Source organism: Sminthopsis crassicaudata, chromosome 1 (assembly GCF_048593235.1).
Source record: "Sminthopsis crassicaudata isolate SCR6 chromosome 1, ASM4859323v1, whole genome shotgun sequence".
NCBI lineage: Eukaryota > Metazoa > Chordata > Mammalia > Dasyuromorphia > Dasyuridae > Sminthopsis > Sminthopsis crassicaudata.
In genome coordinates, this window is record NC_133617.1 from 23,973,961 (window position 1) to 23,995,300 (window position 21,340).

Genomic DNA, 21,340 nt, shown 5'->3' on the forward strand with positions numbered 1-21,340 from the left:
TTCAGTTCTGAGAACTGTAGGCTACCAGTGGATAATAGCCAAGAAGATGAAGTCCCTCAGTCTCATGTCAGAAAGAACTGAGTATTTATCCTGCAGAAAGAAAGAAACATTTATTTAATGCCTGCTATATGCCAGGAACTGTACAAATATTGTTCATAGGATCTTCACAACAACCCTAGGAATTATTATTATCTTTATTTTATTATTGAGAAAACCGATGTAGACATAGAACAAATGACTCCTTCATGCTCACACAACTAATAATGTTTGTGACAGGACTTGAATTCTAGACGTGTGACTCTAATTCTGTCTATCCACTAGCCAGTTGCCTCGAGAGGAAATCCAAAGTATCTAGACAGAAGCAGGATGCTTACTTGTCGGGAATATCAGGAAGTTTGGTGTCTGAATGGCTTTTGAGGTCCCTTCAAGCCTGGAAATTCTGAGAATCTTTGAGTCACTGGCAATACCTTCAGGGAGAAAACTAATAAAACCAAGGAATGATATGAGGAGGAAGGGGGTGGGAAAGGAAAGAAACTCTCTCTAACTTGATCAGGTAAGCCAAGATAATTAGATCATAGGAATAAAGGACCTTTGATCTGGAACTCAAAAAGACTTCAGAGATCTTCAGTTCCAATGTTCTTATTTTGCAGAAGAAGAAACTAAGATCCAGGAAGAAAGAAATGGAATTTAGAGATAAAATGTTAAAACAGTGTCGGAGGCAGAATATGCTTTAGAACTTGGAATGTCAGGCCTCAGAAGGCCCTTAGAACACAGACCTGGGAGGGGCCTTATGATGTATCATGTTAGAGTTTAGAATACAAACTGATAGCATTTAGAGTCTTTTGAACAAAGATTCTCACCCTATGATCCATGGACTTCTTCGAGGGATTTCAGAGGTCTGAGAGTTTGGATAAGGACAAAAATATGTTTTTGTATTCATTGATTCAACTTAACTTTATAATTTCCTTTATGAACTTAAAAAAAAGTTTTCTGCATCTATAGACTGTCTATAGATAACAGAGAATAGCAGGGCTAGAAGGGGCCTTAGATTAGGGAATATCAAGACAACAAGAGATTTTAGTAATCTAGCCCAAACCTCTCATGTTTTCCAGATTAGACCCAGAGTGTCACAGAGGTCCAGGAAGAAAAACAAATGGTTAAGAACTGACTTAAGTCATAGAATGTGACTTAGAAAGGGAATGTCAGAGCTGGGAGGGGTCTTAGAACAGAGAATGTCAGAGCTGTGAGGAACCTTAGAACAGGGGATGTCAGAGCTGGGAAGAGACTTAGAACAGGGAATGTCAGAGCTGGGAGGGGTCTTAGAACAGAGAATGTCTGAGGTGCGAGAGGTCTTAGAAAAGGGGATGTCAGAGCTGGAAGGAGAATGTCAGAACTTTGAGGGGTCTTAGAACAAAGAATGTCAGAGCTGGGAGGGGTCTTAAAACAGAGAATGTCAGAGCTGGAAGGAGTCTTATAACAGAGAATGTCAGAACTTTGAGGGGTCTTAGAACAGAGAATGTCAGAGCTAGGAGAAGTCTTAGAACAAAGAATGTCAGAGCTGTGAGGAGCCTTAAAAGGGGAATGTCAGAGCTGGGAGGGGACTTAGAACAGAGAATGTCAGAATTTAGAGGAATCTTAGAACAGAGAATGTCAGAGCTATGAGGAGCCTTAGAACAGGGGATGTCAGAGCTGGGAAGGACTTTAGAACAGGAAATATCAGAATTGGCCGCAGAATTTATAACTACAAGACACCTTAGTAATCTAGCCCCTACCCCTCATGTTTTTCAGACGGGATCCAGTGAGTGACTTGCTCCAAGCCACAGTGGCAATGAGTTTGGAACCCAAGTCCTCTGAGTCCCAGTGCACTGCCAGCTCCACAGCACCAGGCTATCCCCTGCTGGTTCTGAGGCTTTGGGGGTGGGGGGAGAAGAATTGCAGGGCTGTGGCAGTGAGCTGCCAGCGTGGGAGAGGGGACGTCAGATGGATTCCTGGTTGTTAGAGTCCTTGGGGGAAAGACTGAAAATTAGTAGTTTGGGAGCTGTTGAGGAGCTCTGACTTTTTTTTTAAGATGAGAGAAAGGATTGTTTGGGATTTTGAATGCTTTTGTGTAAAGATTTTCATTTCCAAATGAAGAATGACTGTTGACCCATGGTTTATTTTTGCTAAAGAAGCATGACTGTCCTGCACCAAGGTCCTCCTCCAGTGCGTCGTCACGGCAGGGAGGTCACCCTGGGCTCCAAGGCTCTGCCAAGAAAGCACGAGCCCTGGCTGGTTCCACACAGTGGGAGCAGCTTCCAGTACAGTCCTGGTGACAGACTGTGTCTGACATCCATGGAACAGTCTAGGCCAAACTTACAGAGGCTCATCACCAGGTGGGCTGCAACGAGGCGACTTTTTTTAAACTGAGAGCTCTGAATGAGCTCTACTAAGCTCTACTAAGACTACTCTACTAAGACATAGAGGAATGGGCTGCTTTGAGAGGGAGTGAGTCTCTCTACACTGAAAGTATTCAAGAAAAGCTTAAATCATTCTCGCTTGGTGTTAGGTTCAGGAAATCTAGGGATATGAAAAGTGGGCCTAGAGTTCAAATCTACCTCAGACATTCACTAGCTATGTAATCCTGGGCAAATTCCTTAACCCTGTTTGCCTCAGTTTCCTAATCTGTAAAAAGAGCTGGAAAAGGGAACAAATCATTCCAATTTCTCTGCCAAGAAAATCCCCTAAAAGGGTCATAAAGAGTCAGCCATGGTAGACACAACTAAACAATAACACAGGGGATTTTTGTTCAGGTATCAGTTCCCTTCCAAAGACTGTGACACTGTGACACTCTGACACTGATTCTGGGTTGCTCACTGTGTCAGTAAAGGGAGTTCCCATACCAAGAAATCACAGATCTTGAAAGCACTGAGATCATGTAACTATTCTCAGGCCCCTCATTTCCTCTGTTCCAGCTCCCAGGGTTCATCACTAAGGTCACAATCTTCCCTTTTAGAGGATCCTAGATAGATGAATGAATGAATTAATGAATGAATGAATGAAAAAGCACTTATTGATTACTGTGTGCCAAGTGCTGTTCTAAATCCTGGAGTCACAAAAAACCAAAACTGAAATAACCAATAAAAAATTTTAAAGCTCAAATTCAGATTGGGAAAGCTAATTCATAGTTTTAAAAAGTTCTTTTGAAAGGTAGAAGTCATTAAAGTGCAGCAGTGGTGTGGATGGTAAGAATCAGAAGTAGTGGGACAGCTAGACAGTTCAGTGGATAGAGCAACAGCCCAAATCAGGAGGACCTGAGTTCAAATCTAGCCTCAGACATTTGTCTTCCTAGCTGTGTGATCCTGGGCAAGTCATTTAACCCCCATTGTCGAAGAAGAAGAAGAAGAAGAAAGAAGAAGAAGAAGAAGAAGAAGAAGAAGAAGAAGAAGAAGAAGAAGAAGAAGAAGAAGAAGAAGAAGAAGAAGAAGAAGAAGAAGAAGAAGAAGAAGAAGAAGAAGAAGAAGAAGAAGAAGAAGAAGAAGAAGAAGAAAGAAGAAGAAGAAGAAGAAGAAGAAAGAAGAAGAAGAAGAAGAAGAAGAAGAAGAAGAAGAAGAAGAAGAAGAAGAAGAAGAAGAAGAAGAAGAAGAAGAAGAAGAAGAAGAAGAAGAAGAAGAAGAAGAAGAAGAAGAAGAAGAAGAAGAAGGAGGAGGAGGAGGAGGAGGATACTTATGTCACAAAAATGGATCAGATGGCAGTGCAAGGGGGCTGGAGGGCATAGAGTCAGGGAGGGTGATGAGATCCACATGATGTTAGAAGGCAGGGTCAGATTGGATGGTAAGTCTTCCATGTCTCAGAAAGGAATGGAGTTGTTGAGTCCAGTTCATCCAAGCCATGAGGGTGCTCAAGCAGCCTTAGTACAGATGGGGAGGCAAAGAGAAGGCATCTCTTGTGGTAAAAGTCTTCCCATTGCCTGGCCATCCTTGATGGCTTTGAGACTACCAGAGATGAGGAAGAAGAAAAGAGAAGAAAAGATTCTTACCATCCAGCTCCTCTATAATGGGCCTTTCACAGTGGTCATGTTGTCTATGTTCATAATTTTCAGGTCATGCAGTTTGAAGAGGAGAAAAGTGAGGTCTGAACATTAAATGACTCAAAGATGTACAGCCCTGACATGCTTGTACTTGTCTCAGAGCAGTTGCCCAAGCCAAGGGCTCATGGGATGAATTTCCCAGGTGGTATTGAAGCTGGAAAACATCCCAGAATGATAGCAGCAGAGCAGACCTCAGAGAAAAGCTAGTTCAGCTCTCCTTTTCTGAGTGTGTTTGTATATGTAGCTACGTAGACAGACATGAACTGTGTATGTGTTTATGTGGGGATGTATACAGATATATATGTGTGTATAGGTGGCAAAGTGATGGCCCTGTAAATAAAAGACCTGAATTCAAGAATCCTGCCTCAGATACAAGTTATATGGCCTGAGGCAAGTCATTTAACCAGTATCTGCCTCAATTTTCCAATCTGTTAAAAGGGGGAATAATAATAGATGTGTTGTGAGGATAAAATGAGATATATTTATAATTATAAATTAATAATATAAATATTAATAAATATTATAAATTTAGAATTATAAGGATAAATGTAAATATTTTATAAAGATAATATTTATAAAGCATTTTGCAAATCTTTAAGCACTATAATTTCTTCTTGTTGTTGTTGTTATACTTGTCCTGCTCCTGTTTGCAACTTATAACCTTAGAAACTTGTTTGGAACACTGAAGGGTTAAGTGCCCCTCTGTTCTTTCAGTGTGTATTGTTTCCTTTTACCAGACTTTATGTCTAAAGTTAGACTTGAACCCAGGGCTTCCTAAATTCAAGACCAGATTTCTGTGCCCTGTCAGGCTTTCCAGTGAGCACCAGAGGAAAGTTGTTCCTTGTCCAAAGGGCACATAGAAAGTCCATGACAGAATCTCCATGCAAACCCTCTAATTCCCAATCTGGCATGCTTTATCCCTCTTAAAGCAACTTGGGGCAGGGGACCAGGGAGGAGGAAAGCTGAGACAAAGAGTCTTGGGGCCGAGATGCCCTTTCCTTACCCCCTGCCACCAAACACATGCAAAAATCCACTGTGGACCATCACCAGTGACTTCTACTTGGGGCAATTGACTTTATCTTTGGAATTAGAAGACCTAGGCTTGGAAGCCTGGCTCTGTTCTCTTGTCTTATGAGATTCCAATGGGATTGGAGTCCAAATCTAAGCTCAGATGCTTACTATCTGCCTACCTCCAGGCAAACCTTTTAACCTCTGTCTGCCTTTATTTCCTCATCTGTAAAATGGGAATAATAATAGCACCTACCTCCTAGAGTGGTTGTGAAAATCAAAGGAGATGAGATTTTCAAATTCACTCTAGAAATGCTAGCTATTATGCTAGCTACTAGCTTGGGCACTATGGTGCCTTTTGACAACTCTGGCCCAAGGAGTGGTATGTGGGCAGAGTGGAGGAGGAAAACAGGAGAGCCTTCTCTCAATTAACATGTGTGAGACGTGCCTCAAAATCTCTCCTTCAGTTCAGTAAAAAGAAGAGAGATGAGATTTCCAGCTTGTGCCATCCAAGGGGTTTCGTGGTCTTGTCTGCTTGGCTCTGGAACTAAACATTTAAAAATTTCTCTGTAATGAGCTAAATCTCCAGATGGAATTGGGATGGCAGACAGTTAAGGGAGGGTGGACATGGGTATTCCATGGACAGGAAGAGACTGATGCTATATACTGGCTCTCTGGTCCTTCTGGAACTTCTAGAGAAGGAGAGAGGGAGGGAGGGAGGGAGGGAGAGAGAGAGAGAGAGAGAGAGAGAGAGAGAGAGAGAGAGAGAGAGAGAGAGAGAGAGAGAGAGAGAGAAAGGGAAGAAGGAGGGGGGAAGGGAAGGAGGGAGGGGAGAGAAGGAGGGAGGGATACACAACACTCAGGAGAGCCTGAGAAAACGCACGCGTGCAAATGTGCTCGCGCACACACACAAACACCAGAGAAATGACACAGCAGGAAAGTGATGCATGAATACACAGAGAGAAACACACACAGAGATGCCAGATGGAGAGTACAAACCAGGCTGGTCCTAGGATATTTATTATTCCATCTCCCACACAGAGGGGCTGGCGGCATTACATAACACACCCCACAAAGGGAGAGGCTGAACACACACCCAGGGACTCGGGTTGACCCAGGAGATGATCCCTTGGTCTGATGGGGAGCAGAAGGCTTGACCCTCTGCTCCAGTTTTCTGATGCATCGGTCAGGTGTCAATTGTTTCAGAAAAGGAGTTGAAGGCCAGGTAAGGATGAGAGTGTCTGTCGTTCACTGCAGCTGGGAGCTCCCCACTCAACTGGTTGGCTAAGAGGACACCCAGAAGGAAGGGATGCACTACTTTGCATGTAACCAGAATATGAGGGAGAGAAAGAAAGGAATTGGAATGGTTATTTCCCTTCTCACACCATCTGTATCAACTCTGACCCACATCAGATCCCCAAGCATTTAGAATTAGTCCAATTGTCTACTTTTACAAATGAGGAAACTGAGGGTCACAGGAGGGACGCCCACACAGACAAGGGAACAGAGCCAGACTTCAAGTCTAGGTCTTCTAATTCCAAAGATAATATACTCTTCACTAGACCACGTATACACCCACATCCATTCATACACACCGACCAACCAGCTCAGCAATATATTCACCACACTTCCACATATACACGTCAAGATATTCAGCCTCCTACACAGCAACTACACACATAAAACATATGTTCACAACTCATACATAACATGTACCCTACCATAATCCCACTGTACACAAACATCATCATATACATTTACACACACTATAATGCTATTTCTCTCCTCATCACGTGGACAAACTATTTAAGCTTCAAATTAAGTATTTGACCTTCCACTGAAAAGTCTGAATTAATTTCTTTAATTATTGATTAATTTGATCTCTTTACTGTCCAAGAGACTGTCAAAGTCTTCTCCAGTGCCACAATTTGAAAACATTGATTCTGCAGTGCTCAGGTTTTCTTACAGCCTAACTCTCATGGTCACGCATACTATTGAAAAAAAAACAAAAACATAACTTTGACTCCATGGAACTTTGAGGGCAAGGTAATATCTTTGCCTTTTAATATGTTATCTATATTTGCCATGACTTTTCTCTCAAAGCATCTTTTAATTTCATAGTTGCAGTCACCATCTGCAGTAAACTTTGACCTCAGGACATTATAATAGCACGTTATAATGTTATATATGTAATACATATAATATTATACATAGATAATAATTATCATAACAGAAGCTACCTCACTGAGTTATTCTGAGACTCAAATAGGATAATGTATATAAAGTAATTTATAAATTTAAGGTGCGTATAAATGTGAATTATTATCAAGAGATAATTATAGGAGTAGTTTTATTTAACCTGATGATATACTCAGAATGTGTTCATATCCAACTCTTCAACCCTCAGAAAAAGCTTTTTTTTTCCCCCTGAGGCTGGGGTTAAGTGACTTGCCCAGGGTCACACAGCTAGGCAGTGTTAAGTGTCTAAAATCAGATTTGAACTTGGGTCCTCCTGAATTCAAGGCTGGCACTCTAACCACTGCGCCACCTAGCTGCCCCAGAAAAAGCTTTTTTTTGTTTCTAAAATTCCCTTCATTCTGGTAGATCTCACGAATTACCTCTGGACCTTTACATAAAATCCACATATCTCATAGTACCAGCAAAAATCCCCATTGTTCTTTCGGTGTGTATTATTTCCTTTTACCAGAGCTTTACAACCCCCCCCAAAAAAAATGTGACATATGGGACTTTCTTCAGTTCTCCCTCTGAGTCTGTGAGGAACCTGATTTAGGGTTAGTGGGACAGTTGGGGCCAAAAGTCATAAATCCATCAACCAAGTCTAGATGACCCTTAGCAAGTAATTTATCTAAAAATTACCAATACTATTTCATTTTTGTGAGAGAAGTCAGGATTTCGGATGATGTGAAATTTTTTTTTTTCCCCTCAAGATTTTCAATATCCAGGATTAATTCATATGAATAAATTAATTGTAAGAAGCTATGAAATTTCTGCTTTTGACCCATAGGAATTGAATGAGGTCTTCTAGTCTTCTCTCTACTACATACTTTAAGTAGATGAAGTCCCCAGATAAAAAAGAATAGACTTTGTAGTATTATTGACATTAAGAATATCCCATACACTAAAAGAATGTCTGGAGAACATCGGGAACCTTCTTTCTCTTAGTCATTTCCTATTTATCCTATATAGCTTGCTTTGTAGATATTTATTTGCATTTTGTCTCCCCCATTAGATTATAAACTCCTTGAGGGCAGGAACTGGTTGTTGCCTCTTTTTGTATCTCCAGCACTTAATACCTGGTACATAGCAGGAGCTTAATAAATGTTTATTGTTGAATCTCACTAAAGGCAAAATTATTCTTCCACTTTGTTGGTGGCATTTGTCACTGGGGCAAGAGGAAATGCATAAGGTATGCCATGTAAATGAGGTATCATTCTGTGCAAAAGGGAAAAGACTAAAGCAATCTAAGTTGGGCCCAGGAGAACTGTAGAGAGGATGTGGAATAGAGTCCTTAAGCTTCTTGCCATTTACTTTCTAGTTCTGACTGTCAATGACATCCCTAGGGAGACCTTTTTGGCACAGACGGCTTTGATCTTGGAGATAAAATTCTGTAATTTACAGATGGCTGGGAAGGGAAATCCCTTGAGAGTAGTTGCCTTCAAAACTCTTCCCTGTGGTTCCCAATGGGAATGGCGCATCGTTACCTTATTCAGACCTATGTCTCCCATTTTTATTTTCCATACTCATCGATCTCTTCTATTTTTTTCTCTCTCCTCCCTTTCCTCTCTGTCTTCAGCTCAAGAAGTCGCTGGTCTGTTCTCAGCCTGACAGTTCATCTGCTGAGGCACCTATGAGAGAAGTTGCTGCCCTCAACTAGCTAAGAGTGAGGAATGAGCTGGAGTTGGCATGTCTCACCCCTAGAGCAGCTCCTGGGGGCCCTCTCTGTGGCACGGTGGCAGTGCCAAGTCTGCCATCTGTTTCTCTGGGGCTGAATCTCCTTCCAGGGACACCCTATCTTCTGTTCTAAAGACTATCCCTTCCTTAGAGCAAGAAAGCGAGAGGAGCAATGAAGTACCCCATGCCCCAGAAACTGGGATTGGAATGAATAGATGTCAGCAGATGCTCTAAACCAGTCGATATCCAAGACCAATCCTTCAAACGCCAAAGAACCGATTCTTCTCTGAGGCTGGCTCATCCAAGGCCAGTCCCAGCAGTATCCATCTTTGATTGAGGTCCAGAAAGCATCCCTCAGTGGGGGGAAAATCCCCTGGTCACGAAGGCTTTCGCTCATTGGGCCAGATACTCTGAAGTGACAATGGAAGACCACATGTTCAGTGTTCAACAAATTCAGCCTAACGTCATTTCCGTAAGGTTGTTTAAACGCAAAGTGGGAGGCTTGGGATTTCTGGTGAAAGAACGGGTCAGCAAGCCTCCGGTGATTATCTCAGATCTGATCCGGGGCGGGGCAGCTGAACAGAGCGGCCTTATCCAGGCAGGAGACATCATCCTTGCGGTCAATGGCCGGCCCTTGGTGGACATGAGCTATGACGGTGCCCTGGAGGTTCTGAGGAGTATTGCTTCAGAGACTCATGTGGTCCTTATCCTAAGAGGCCCCGAGGGCTTCACTACTCACCTGGAAACTACATTCACCGGGGACGGGACACCCAAGACCATCCGAGTGACTCGACCCTTAGGCCCAGCCACCAAAACGGTGGACCTGTCCCACCAGGCCGTTCCCAGCAAAGATCAGCCCCCGGGGCCGGATGGCGCTGCCGCCCTCCGAAATGTGCTTCAGCGTCCCAGAGAAAATGGTCAAGAAGACAATCCTCTGGCACAAGCCAACGGCATGGTACCTGACCCCACAAAGAAAAGTGTTCCCACTGGCCTGCATGGGGGTGGGGAAAGCAATGACCTTCTCCGAGAGATCCAGCCAGTGCTGAACCTGCTTACCAGTGGCAAGAAGGAGATCAATGGAGGGCAGCCACACAAGGTGGAGACCAAGGATGCAGAAGTCCAGGCAGACAGGTAAGCCCTGGGATGGGCGTGTACAGATAGGTGCTTCAGCCTGGCAACCCAGAAAGCAGGTTTATCTGCCCCACTTAGCTGGGTGTGAAGCCAGCCAACTGACATGAAAAGTCAGGAAGTCACCTGGAAGTCGGTCTCAACTAGGGATGTGGTGATGGGCAGGAGGGGATAGTATATGACTGGTGGGGGGAAGAGCCAGACCTGTGGAAGAGTATTTACCTAATATCCCTCTCTTTTATGTCCTAGATAGGGGAGAATGTGGGAAAGGACGAGAGATCTGTTATAGAAAAAATATTTTTCTAATGTTTAGACTTACCCACAAATGGAATAGGCTATCAGAGTGCTCTTCAAGCAGTATTTCTAAAGCATCTCTTAAGTGTCAGGCACTGGGTGTTAGGATTACAAGGTGAGTTCTCACCTTGTCACTATCCAGACAACCTGAGTTCTCACTTTGTAATCCTAACTACTAGGGATGTAAATCAAGGCAAACCAAAGTCCCCATTTTCAAGGAACTCCTCCTGGTGCTATATATCCAGATCTCCCAGGGTTCCCCCCTTGTAGAGAGATGAATGACTTTCCTTCTCTGCCCATGACACACAATAAGCCACTTCATAAATATTATAGCTGGACAGGAAGGGATGGCAAGCTTAATATGTGAAAACCCCTCCTAAGGATCTTTCTGACCCCCAGGTGATCAGTCGGTCCACAAGGTACTGTGCTAAGTGCCAGATGTACAAAGAAAGACAAAAACAGCCACCCCTTCCTCTGACATTCACAGGGCAGGGGACAACATGCAAACTGTATGTTTTCAAGACCTGTTTAGTGAGGGGTGATCTCAGAGGAAAGGCCCTAATGGAGGAGAAAAGGAAAAGGTCTTCTTCAGAAAATTGGAATAAGGTTTCCCTTCCTTAGAGGTATCCTAGCAGAGACTAAATGACTGTTTGTCAGGTGTTTTATAATAAAGATTGTGAGCTTCTTTTGTCTCTTTGTACCCACAATGCTTAGCACACATGGTAGATGCTTTTAAGAAATTTCATTGATTGATTGTGAGGTTTCTTTTTCAGGTACAGGTTCAACTAGAAGAGCTCTAGAATCCCAATTCTAAAATGCTGTATTCTACAATTTAAAATTAAAAAAAAAAAAAAACTCTAAAATTAAAAAAGTAAAATTTTAAAATCCCTGTATTTCTACCCTCCACTATGGAAGCAAAGTATGATTGAAGCAAATGCCTTCCTGTAGTCTGGGGAACTGGGTTCTGATAACACCTCCGAGGTTTATGACCCATGTGGCAAATCCCTTCACTTCCCTGCTCCTCAAATGAGAAAGTTGATCTAGGTGGGCACTGAGTTTTACTTTTAGTTCTTGAGCTACATCCTATGAACTTGCTCTAGCTCTGCATCTTTGACACCCATCACTTAAAAGCAAAGGTATAATCAATCAACAAGCATTTATTAAATGCCTGCTGTGTACCAGGACCTGTGCCGAGGGATTAAAGACTTAAAGGCAGAAAGATTAAAGACAGAAAGTAGTGCAATATCTCTTAAATTCAAAAAAATTTATGTTCTATTAGGCTTACAAAAGATCAGCTCTTATTTCACACTCCTTCCTTGCATCCCGATCCACCCCAACCCCAACTCACCCCAGCGACTTGCTAATAATGAGAGAATGAATCCAAAAATGAAAACTCTGTCCTTTCTATATATGGAGAAGTTAGCTCTTCCAACTCCATAGCAATGATTCTTTTTGGCATCCAGTAGGTCTTATTCCACTATTCCAAGTGGAGTCTTAAATCAAATATTTATTAAATGCCTGCTGTGTACTAGGACCTTTGCCAAAGGATTGAAGACAGAAAGTAGTGAAACAGTCTCTCAAACTCAAAACAATTTATATTCTATTGGGAAACACAATATAAGTGTAATCCCTCCCAAAAGCAGGCAGGGTAATTTTTAGAGGAAGATTTCCCAACCCACTCCACCCTGCCTTCAGGGACTTGGCCACCCACTTCACCCTTCAGGAGCAAGGAGAATTTGAGTCATCCTAGACTACTTGCAGATTCTCAAACAGGACACTATAGTATCTCCAAATCCTCCACACCTGTATGCTTCCCTTCCTCACTTCTGCCTCTGCATTTGTCTGCTTCCTTTAAGACCCAGATCAAGTCCCATCATATGGCTTTCCTAGTCTTTTCTCACAGCTGGGACCTCTCCCCTGAGATTATCTCCCATCTACTCTATATAGATCTAGTATGTACATAGTTGTGAGCTTATTGTTTCCCCCACTAAAATGTGAGCTCCTTGAGGGCAGGGACTATTTTTGCCTTTCCTTGAGTTCTTTCTTAGGACTTGGCACAGGGCCTGACATATGGTTAACAATTTATTAAATGTATGTTTGATATTAACCAAACATAGAAGTTAAGTTGATCTGCTCCTTTTTTTTTTCTTTACTGGAATGGGAACCAAATCAAAGTCAAATCAGTCACAGGATGGCAGTGGACATGGTAGAGACAGAGGGTATTGGTCCAGAATCCAAGATAGCTGACTTAACCATGGCAAGATTTCCCCCTAGAGAATGATCCCACTGGCCCAAGGCAGAAGACCCCTTCCCCAAGTGTCTCTATGTTAGCGCAGTCAGTTGAGATAAATTATTCCAAAGTTAGGGTCTCTTGTGATTATCCTGGCTGTCTCCCAAATCTCATTAAGTTGAACTAAATTACATAGCCACTTTAAAATTGAGAATTAAAAAGGTCTGGACCATATGATTTCCAGGAGGCGCAGAAAGAGCACTCTTCTTCAAAGCCTACTCACTTGGCAGCTACTAAGGGAGAGCACAAATCAGCCTACAAAAGATCAGCTCTCATTTCACACTCTTTCCTTGCATCCCCATCCACCCCAACCCCAACTCACCCCAGTGACTTTCTAATGAGAGAATGAATCCAAAAAGGAAACCTCTATCCTTTCTATATATGGAGAAGTTAGCTCTTCCAACTCCACAGCAATGATTCTTTTTGGCATCCAGTGTCCTATTCTAAGAAGAGTCACCAATACCTTTCTTTTGCCACCCCACCCCCAAGGCAGCCATGACCTTCCCTGAAGCATCCTGGGAGAACATCTGACTCTAGGTACATCATAATTTTTTGTTTCCTGAGTTCTCAATCACCAAAGGCATGCAGGTGGATATACAATGATCATTTGCCAGTGATTTTTTTTCCATTTTATTTTATTTTTAAATTTATTTTCTCTATTTCTTTCCCCTCTTCATTTAAAAGGACAAAAAGTACTAATAACAAATATGTTAAGCTCTGTTGTCTAATGAAGAAGGAGGGGAGGAGAGAGGGAGAAAAGTTGGGGTCTAGGGTTTTGCAGAGGTAGGTGTTGGAAAGATTTGGAAAGATAAAATACTATTAATTTTTTTTTAAAAAATACACTAAGCACAAAATGGAAGTTGTGAAGAGAGAGTTAAAGGGAAAGGAAAAAAGTATAACCAGAGTATAAGGGAAGAAGTGAAAACAGAAGAGAAGAAGCTTATTATATAAAACAGAACAAAACTTGCCTCTGTGTCTAGACCAATAGCCTATTCCCATGCAGACAGTTATTTTCACTGTTGCCCCTTCTTTCAAGGTTGCATTCCCATCATTCATCATCAAGTGAGCATTTGGCCTATAATGTCTCTGTCATTAATAGACTATAAATCTGACTTTTTAACACCACCACATTGGGTCATTAGAGTGAAATGAATATATTTTATATATAGGAGGTTTCAAACATGGTACTTATATTTGAGAGATCTGTGACTTGTTCAGAAGAATAAAACTCCACTCTTTCTCTTGTTGGAGGAGGGGTTTATTTTTATGTATTAGGGCTGCCAGGACTACCAAACTCACTCTGACCAACAGATTCAGATTGAGAACTCGATGTTCTTTTCTTTAAATTTTTTAAAGTAATTGCATTGATTTATCACTTCATCATTAATAAGTGAAAGATACATCTGAAAATAAACTATTTACCCTCTATTCAAAACTATTGTGATGAACAACATTTTTACTGCTTAATGTTTCTGGACATTGTCTTTATAACAAAAAAAATTAAATAGAAAAGTATTTATTTTTTTATTTTAAGGTAACTTTTTATTTATATCTTTTGATTTTGTATCACGTACATTTCCCAATATAGCCTTCACTCTTTTTCATTCTAGGAAGCCATCTCTTATTTTTTTAGTTCTCATTTTTTTATTCTTATAGCTTTTTATTTACAAGATATATGCATAGGTAATTTTTCAGCATTGACAATTGCAAAACCTTCTGTTCCAAATTTTCCCCTCCTTCCCCCCACCTCCTCCCCCAGATGTCAGGTAGACCAATACATGTTAAATATGTTAAAGTATATGTTAAATATAATATATGTATATATATCCATACAGTTAGTTTGCTGCACAAAAAGAATCAGACTTTGAAATAATGTACAGTTAACCTGTGAAGGAAATCAAAAATGCAGGTGGACAAAAACAGAGGGATTGGAAATGCTGTGTTGTGGTTCACACTCATTTCCCAGAGTTCTTTCTCTGGGTGTAGCTGGTGCTGTTCATTATTGAACAAATGGAACTGATTTGGTTTATCTTATTTTGAAGAGAGCCAGGACCACCAGAATTGATCATCATATAATATTGTTGTTGAAGTATATAATGATCTTCTGGTCCTGCTCATTTCACTCAGCATCAGTTCCTGTAAGTCTCTCCAGGCCTTTCTGAAATCATCCTGCTGGTCATTTCTTACAGAACAATAATATTCCATAATATTCACATACCATAACTTATTCAGCCATTCTCCAGTTGATGGGCATTCACTCAGTTTCTAGTTTCTGGCCACTACAAAGAGGGCTGCCACAAACATTTTGGCACATACAGGTCCCTTTCCCTTCTTTAAGATCTTTTTGGGATATAAGCCCAGTAGTAACACTGCTGGGTCAAAGAATATGCACAGTTTGATAATTTTTTGAGCATAATTCCAAATCACTCTCTAGAATGGCTGGATGTATTCACAATTCCACCAATAATATATCAGTATCCCAGTTTTCCCACATCCCCTTCAACATTCAGCATTATCTTTTCCTGTCCTCCTAGTCAATCTGATTAGTGTGTAGTGGTATCTTAGTTGTCTTAATTTGCATTTCTCTGATTAATAATGACTTGGAGCATCTTTTTATGTGGCTAGAAATACTTTCAATTTCTTCATCTGAAAATTGTCTGTTCATATCCTTTGACCATTTATCAATTGGAGAATGGCTTGATTTCTTATAAATTAGATTCAATTCTCTATATATTTGGAAATGATGCCTTTATCAGAACCTTTGACTGTAAAAATGTTTTCCCAGTTTATTGTTTCCCTTCTAATCTTGTCTGCATTCGTTTTGTTTGTACAAAAGCTTTTCAATTTGATAGAAGCAAAATTTTCTATTTTGTGATCAATAATGATCTTAATTTTAATTTGGTCACAAATTCCTTCCTCCTCCACAGGTCTGAGAGGTAAACTATCCTATGTTCTTCTAATTTATCTATAATCTCATTCTTTTTGCCTAGATCATGAACCCATTTTGACCTTATCTTGGTGTATGGTGTTAAGTGTGGGTCCGTGCCTAGTTTCTGCCATACTAATTTCCAATTTTCCCAGCACTTTTTGTCAGTGAATTCTTATCCCAAAAGCTGGGGTCCTTGGATTTGTCAAACACTTGATTATTAAGGTTATTGACTATTTTATCCTTTGAATTTAACCTACTCCACTAATCAACTAGTCTATTTCTTAGCCAATACCAAATGGTTTTGGTGACCACTGCTTTATAATATAGTTTTAGATCTGATACAGCTAGGCTACCTTCGTTTGATTTTTTTTTTTCATTAGTTCCCTTGAAAGTCTTGACTTTTTGTTCTTCCAGATGAATTTTGTTATTATTTTTTTCTAAGTCAATGAAATAGTTTTTTGGGAATCTGATTGGTATAGCACTAAACAGATTAGTTTAGGTAGTATTGTCATCTTTATTATATTTGCTCGCTCTATCCAGGAGCACTTAATATTTTTCCAATTGGTTAGATCTGACTTTATTTGTGTGGAAAGTGTTTTGTAGTTTTGCTCATATCGTTCCTGACTTTCCCTTGGCAAATAGATTCCTAAATATTTTATACTATTGGCAGTTACTTTAAGTGGAATTTCTCTTTGTAACTCTCTGTTGGATTTTGTTAGTGATATATAAGAATGTTGATGATTTATATGGGTTTATTTTGTATCCTGCAACTTTGCTAATGTGTGGATTATTTCTAATGGTAGAATCTCTGGGGTTCTTTAAGTATACTATCATATCATCTGCAAAGAGTGATAATTTGGTTTCCTCATTACTCTAATTCTTTTAATCTCTTTCTCAACTCTTATTGCCAAAACTAGCATTTATAGAAAAATATTTAAACAGAGCAGAGATACTAAGCACATTTTTCTCATCACCCATTTCTTTATTTAAAAAAGGGCAGGGAGCAAAGAGAAGAAAAAGTCCAAAAAAAAGTAGAGGTCACTATACAATTAATAACCATAACTGTGAGTGTGAATGGGATGAATTCACACCTTAAATGGAAGAGTATAGCAAACTGTCTGGTGAAGTTTTAGAGAAGATTTTTGGACTATATAGCTCTGAAATACTCTTATTTGTGATCATATATGTTATCAAATAAGATAATATTAGTGTATTACCTGGCTTAATAGGAGATTAATAAATAACAGGATACAACAGGATATAGTATGGTTGGATGGAAAGAGTATTTGGCTCTAGATTCAGAGTAGTTAAGTTCAAACCTTACCTGAGACATGTAGCAATTGTATATAGCACATTTTATAATTTACATAACTCTTTGTAGCCTCAATTTCCTCATCTGTAAAAGAAGGAGCTGGGCTAGATTAGGGGTCCTTAACCATTTTTGTGATATGGACCTCTTTAGAAATCTATGGACTTATTTTCAAAATTATGTTTTGAAATGAATAAAATAAGATAAAATTACAAAAGAAAGCAAATATATCAAAATAAAAAAGCAAGTTGAAATCCCCTGAAATATATCCATGGAACGATGTTAACAGACCCATAGACTATACAATCTCTCTTTTTCCTCTGCATCTATGATCCTGTAAGCCATTGTATTTTATCTCTGATATTGTGATATGTGATATTGTGCCTTTTCCATCATCCTACTTTAAGCTCCTATAGGTCATTGCTCTTTGAGTGTAGAAGAGATGGCTATCGGAGGGGACACTGTGTTTAGATTGTAACTAATTCCTATGAAGTTTTTCAAAGGATACAAAATTTGATGATAACATCTTGTTGTGTTGTGAAGCCTCTGAAGACCTCCTTTTTGTAGTCAGAAAAAGTAGATTTGGATCCTATCCTGTTTCTCTTGGCATCAGTCACTCTCCTTCTCTGTAAGTGAGTGATACAATGGATAGAACTCTAGAGTTCATGAGCTCAACTCGGGCTTCAAATATTTAGTAGCTTAAACCACTTTTTTTCCTGTCTACCTTTTCCTGTCTTCACCTATAAAATGGGGATAATAACAGTACCTACTTCCCATGGTTATTATGAAGATCAAATGAAATATTTGTGATCAAATGAGATAATATTAGTACATTGTCTGGCTTATTAGGAGCTTAATAAATGCTTGTTTCTTTCTTTCCTTTCTTTCCCATTTCTTCCTCTGGAAAAATGAGGTGGGGAGTTAGAAGGGGGAAATGGAACTAAGTGATCGCCAATAGTTCTTCTGTTTCTTGATTCTGGGACATCCTATTTTTTCAGGCTATTCAGATAAATCTGTAAGCACCAGCATACTTGGTAACAGGAATCATAGGCTTTGTAGGCTAACTGAGCTTGAGAAAGTGAGATTCTCATTATCCAGAGACTTCTAATAGAGGGAAAGGTTTTCCTTAAGGTCCCAGCTACTCAGAGCAAGCTGGTGGGCAAAGGGTATTCATGTTCACACCGAATCCCCCCTAGTATTTTAAGTCACAGACTTAAATCTAGAAGAAATGCCAGAAATAATCTAACCCTAACCACATGGAGAAACTGAGACACACAGAACTAAAGTGACTTGCCCAAGTTCACACAGCTTGTAAATGGCCAATGTGGGATTTGAATGCAGGATCTATAGAGCTATTCTTTCCACCAAGCAATGCAGCTTCCCATGATTTGGAGAGAGAAGTAGCAAAGTGGATTAACTGTAATAATGCCAAGCCGTCAGACTGGAGTCACTGATGGGAAGCATGCTGTCTGTCTGGCCTAGTTCCTAGAGACAGTCACCCTGAACCATCCTGGAGCGTGAGCGGGGTGGAGCTGAACAACAGTCCTGAAGCATTCAAAAGCAAAGAGCTTAGAGCAATCTCTGCTCTGTCTTGCTATGTTCTCTCACTCCCCTCTCCCCCTCTCCCCTCTCCCCTCTCCCCTCTCCCCTCTCCCCTCTCCCCTCTCCCCTCTCCCCTCTCCCCTCTCCCCTCTCCCCTCTCCCCTCTCCCCTCTCCCCTCTCCCCTCTCCCCCTCTCTCTCTCTCTCTCTCTCTCTCTCTCTGTCTCTGTCTCTCTCTCTCTCTCTCTCTCTCTCTCTCTCTCTCTCTCTCTCCCCCCTCCCCCCTCTCTCCCTTCTTTCCCCTCTTCTTTTTCCCTCCATCTCCCTCTCTCCCCCTGCCTTTTCCCCCCTATCTTTCTGTCCCCTTCACCTATCTTTTCTTTCCTTCCCCTTTGAAAACACACTGCACAGGATGATAAAACTTAGAAATGAATTGAAGTCAGGAGATTAGAATTTGGCATCAGGGTCTTCTAGCTCCTAAATATGTGATTGCAAGCTGCACATTAACCTCTCTGAGGCTGTTTTCCTATCTGTGAAATAAAGATAATAGCCCTTAGGTAGCTCACAAAATTGGTGTGAAAACCAATTTTAAAGTATAAAATGCTTTAGATAGATAGATATACAGACAGGTAGGCAGGCAGGCAGGCAGACAGACAAACAGACATGTATACAGATAGATAGAAAGAAAGAAAGAAAGAAAGAAAGAAAGAAAGAAAGAAAGAAAGAAGAAAGAAAGAAAGAAAGAAGAAAGAAAGAAAGAAAGAAAGAAAGAAAGAAAGAAAGAAAGAAAGAAAGGAAGAAAGGAAGGAAGGAAGGAAGGAAGGAAGGAAGGAAGGAAGGAAGGAAGGAAGGAAGGAAGGAAGGAAGAAAGGAAGGAAGAAAGGAAGAAAGAAAGGAAGAAAGAAAGGAAGAAGAAAGAAAGAAGAAAGAAAGAAAGAAAGAAAGAAAGAAAGAAAGAAAGAAAGAAAGAAAGAAAGAAGAAAGAAAGAAAGAAAGAAAGAAAGAAAGAAAGAAAGAAAGAAAGAAAGAAAGAAAGAAAGAAAGAAAGAAAGGAAGGAAGGAAGGAAGGAAGGAAGGAAGGAAGGAAGGAAGAAGGAAGGAAGGAAGGAAGGAAAGAAAGAAGAAAGAAGAAAAAAGAGAGGGAGAAAGGCAGAAAGAGAGGAGGGAAGGAAAGGAGAGAAATGGTTGAATGTTTTTAGCTTCACAGAAAAAGTAGCCCCTGATCTGGGCCTTGAATAATATAAAGATTTCTTAAAGGTGGAGATGAAATTTAAATAACTGCCCTAGTTTGGCTCTTGGCTTTTGTAAATGTATAGAGATGGGAGGGAAATATGACCAATTCTTGAAATCACTGATAGCTAATTTAATGAGGTTTTGAGTCCATGAAAATTAGGTTATAGAATAATCCTGGAATGGCAAGGTGTGGAACACTCTGAATGTCATACTAGGGTGTTGAATTTTATCCCAGTGGGGAACTTCATCATGACAAATGCAATGGAACCATTACTTCCACCTAGAGGGTGGCTAGATGGCTCAGTGGATAGAGTGCTGATGCTGAACTCAGGAAGACCAGAGTTCAAATCTGGCCTTAGACACTTACTAGCTGTGTCACCCTAGGCAAGCCAATTAACTTTGTTTGCCTCAGTTTCCTCATCTGTAAAATGAACTGGAGAAGGAAATGGCAAACCAGTCCAATATCTTTGCCAAGAAAATCCCAAATGAAGTCATGAAGAATCAGACATGACTAAAACGACTGGTTGCCTTGAGCTACTAGGAACTAGCTCTCTAACCACTATGCTATAATGCTTCTTCATGGAGCCTTGCATTAAAGAACAACATCCACCCTTTGTGTTTTTCATTCCAGGATTTAGTAACATTTATTATTTATATATTAATTTTATTAATTAAATTAATTTACTTATTTACTAGGTTAGTTGATTAATATTTATTATTTAGTAGTATTCCAGGGATCTAGTAATTATACTAAGTGTTTAAATGATTTGTGCTAGATACATTGAGACATGATCTTAGTAGAAATGAGGAGAGACAGAAACCCTTAGAGAAATCTATTCAAGAAACTGATGAAAGAAGGTATAGAAATTGGTTGATCAACCCTCCCAGAAACTGCCTGAGGTTTTTCATCTGGAACTCTTCTATCTTCACTTTTCATTCGAATCTCCTTGGCAGCATGGCAGCCACACTCCACCCAGCACCTCGTTGTTAGTAACCTGATGTTAGTAACAAGTGAGGGTAGGGAGGGTGCTCCAGGGATGAGCTTCTGGGACTGCTCCCATGCCTCATTTCTAGAACAAGAATTTCAGTTGATTCTATGTTGTCTTCAGTGCTGATGTACTCTGGTTAGACCAGCCCATCTTTGGAGAAAGTTCCAGTGTAAGTGTGGGAGAGTTAGCAGCAGGTAAGATTTCAGAAACTCTTGGCGGCAGTAGACTGGATCTTTTCATCTGTCTCCCTTTGTGTTTTTTATTAAGTGTCTCTTCTGTCTCTGTAGAAGGTGGTCAGGAGTCATAAGCTTTGTTTCCTTGCATATCTCATGTGATCTATACTTTGGCCATATGTCACTCCAGATCCAGGGTAGAATATGTCCGACGGGGGAATCTGAGCAGCAGCAACATGTTTTGGGGACTTCACAAGATATCCTCTTCCTCCTTGGCTGAATCTTCCATCCCTGGGAAAGATTGCCCAGCAGTAGTCATCTTTGTGACTCATAAAGTTGGGAGCATATTCAGATAGCACTTTCAGATTCAGAGAATGGTTGGTTTAATGCCAGAAAAAGTTATGGCTCATAAAATCCAACCCCCTTGGTCTACAGAGGAGAAAAGAAACACCTCAAGAGACTAAATGT

The 21,340-nt window shown here is 40.5% G+C and overlaps 1 protein-coding gene across 2 annotated transcripts in view; it reads left to right on the plus strand.

Moving 5' to 3' along the window:
• Nucleotides 1-21,340, plus strand: part of NOS1 (nitric oxide synthase 1) — a gene marked incomplete at its 3' end in the record, with an annotated part of 137,393 nt that overhangs the window by 20,598 nt on the left and 95,455 nt on the right. Inside the window, 1 exon segment of one of the 2 annotated variants that reach the window (XM_074296753.1) lies at nucleotides 8,889-10,117. In XM_074296753.1, coding sequence (XP_074152854.1) covers nucleotides 9,408-10,117 — 710 coding nt within the window. 2 annotated transcript variants of the gene reach the window in all.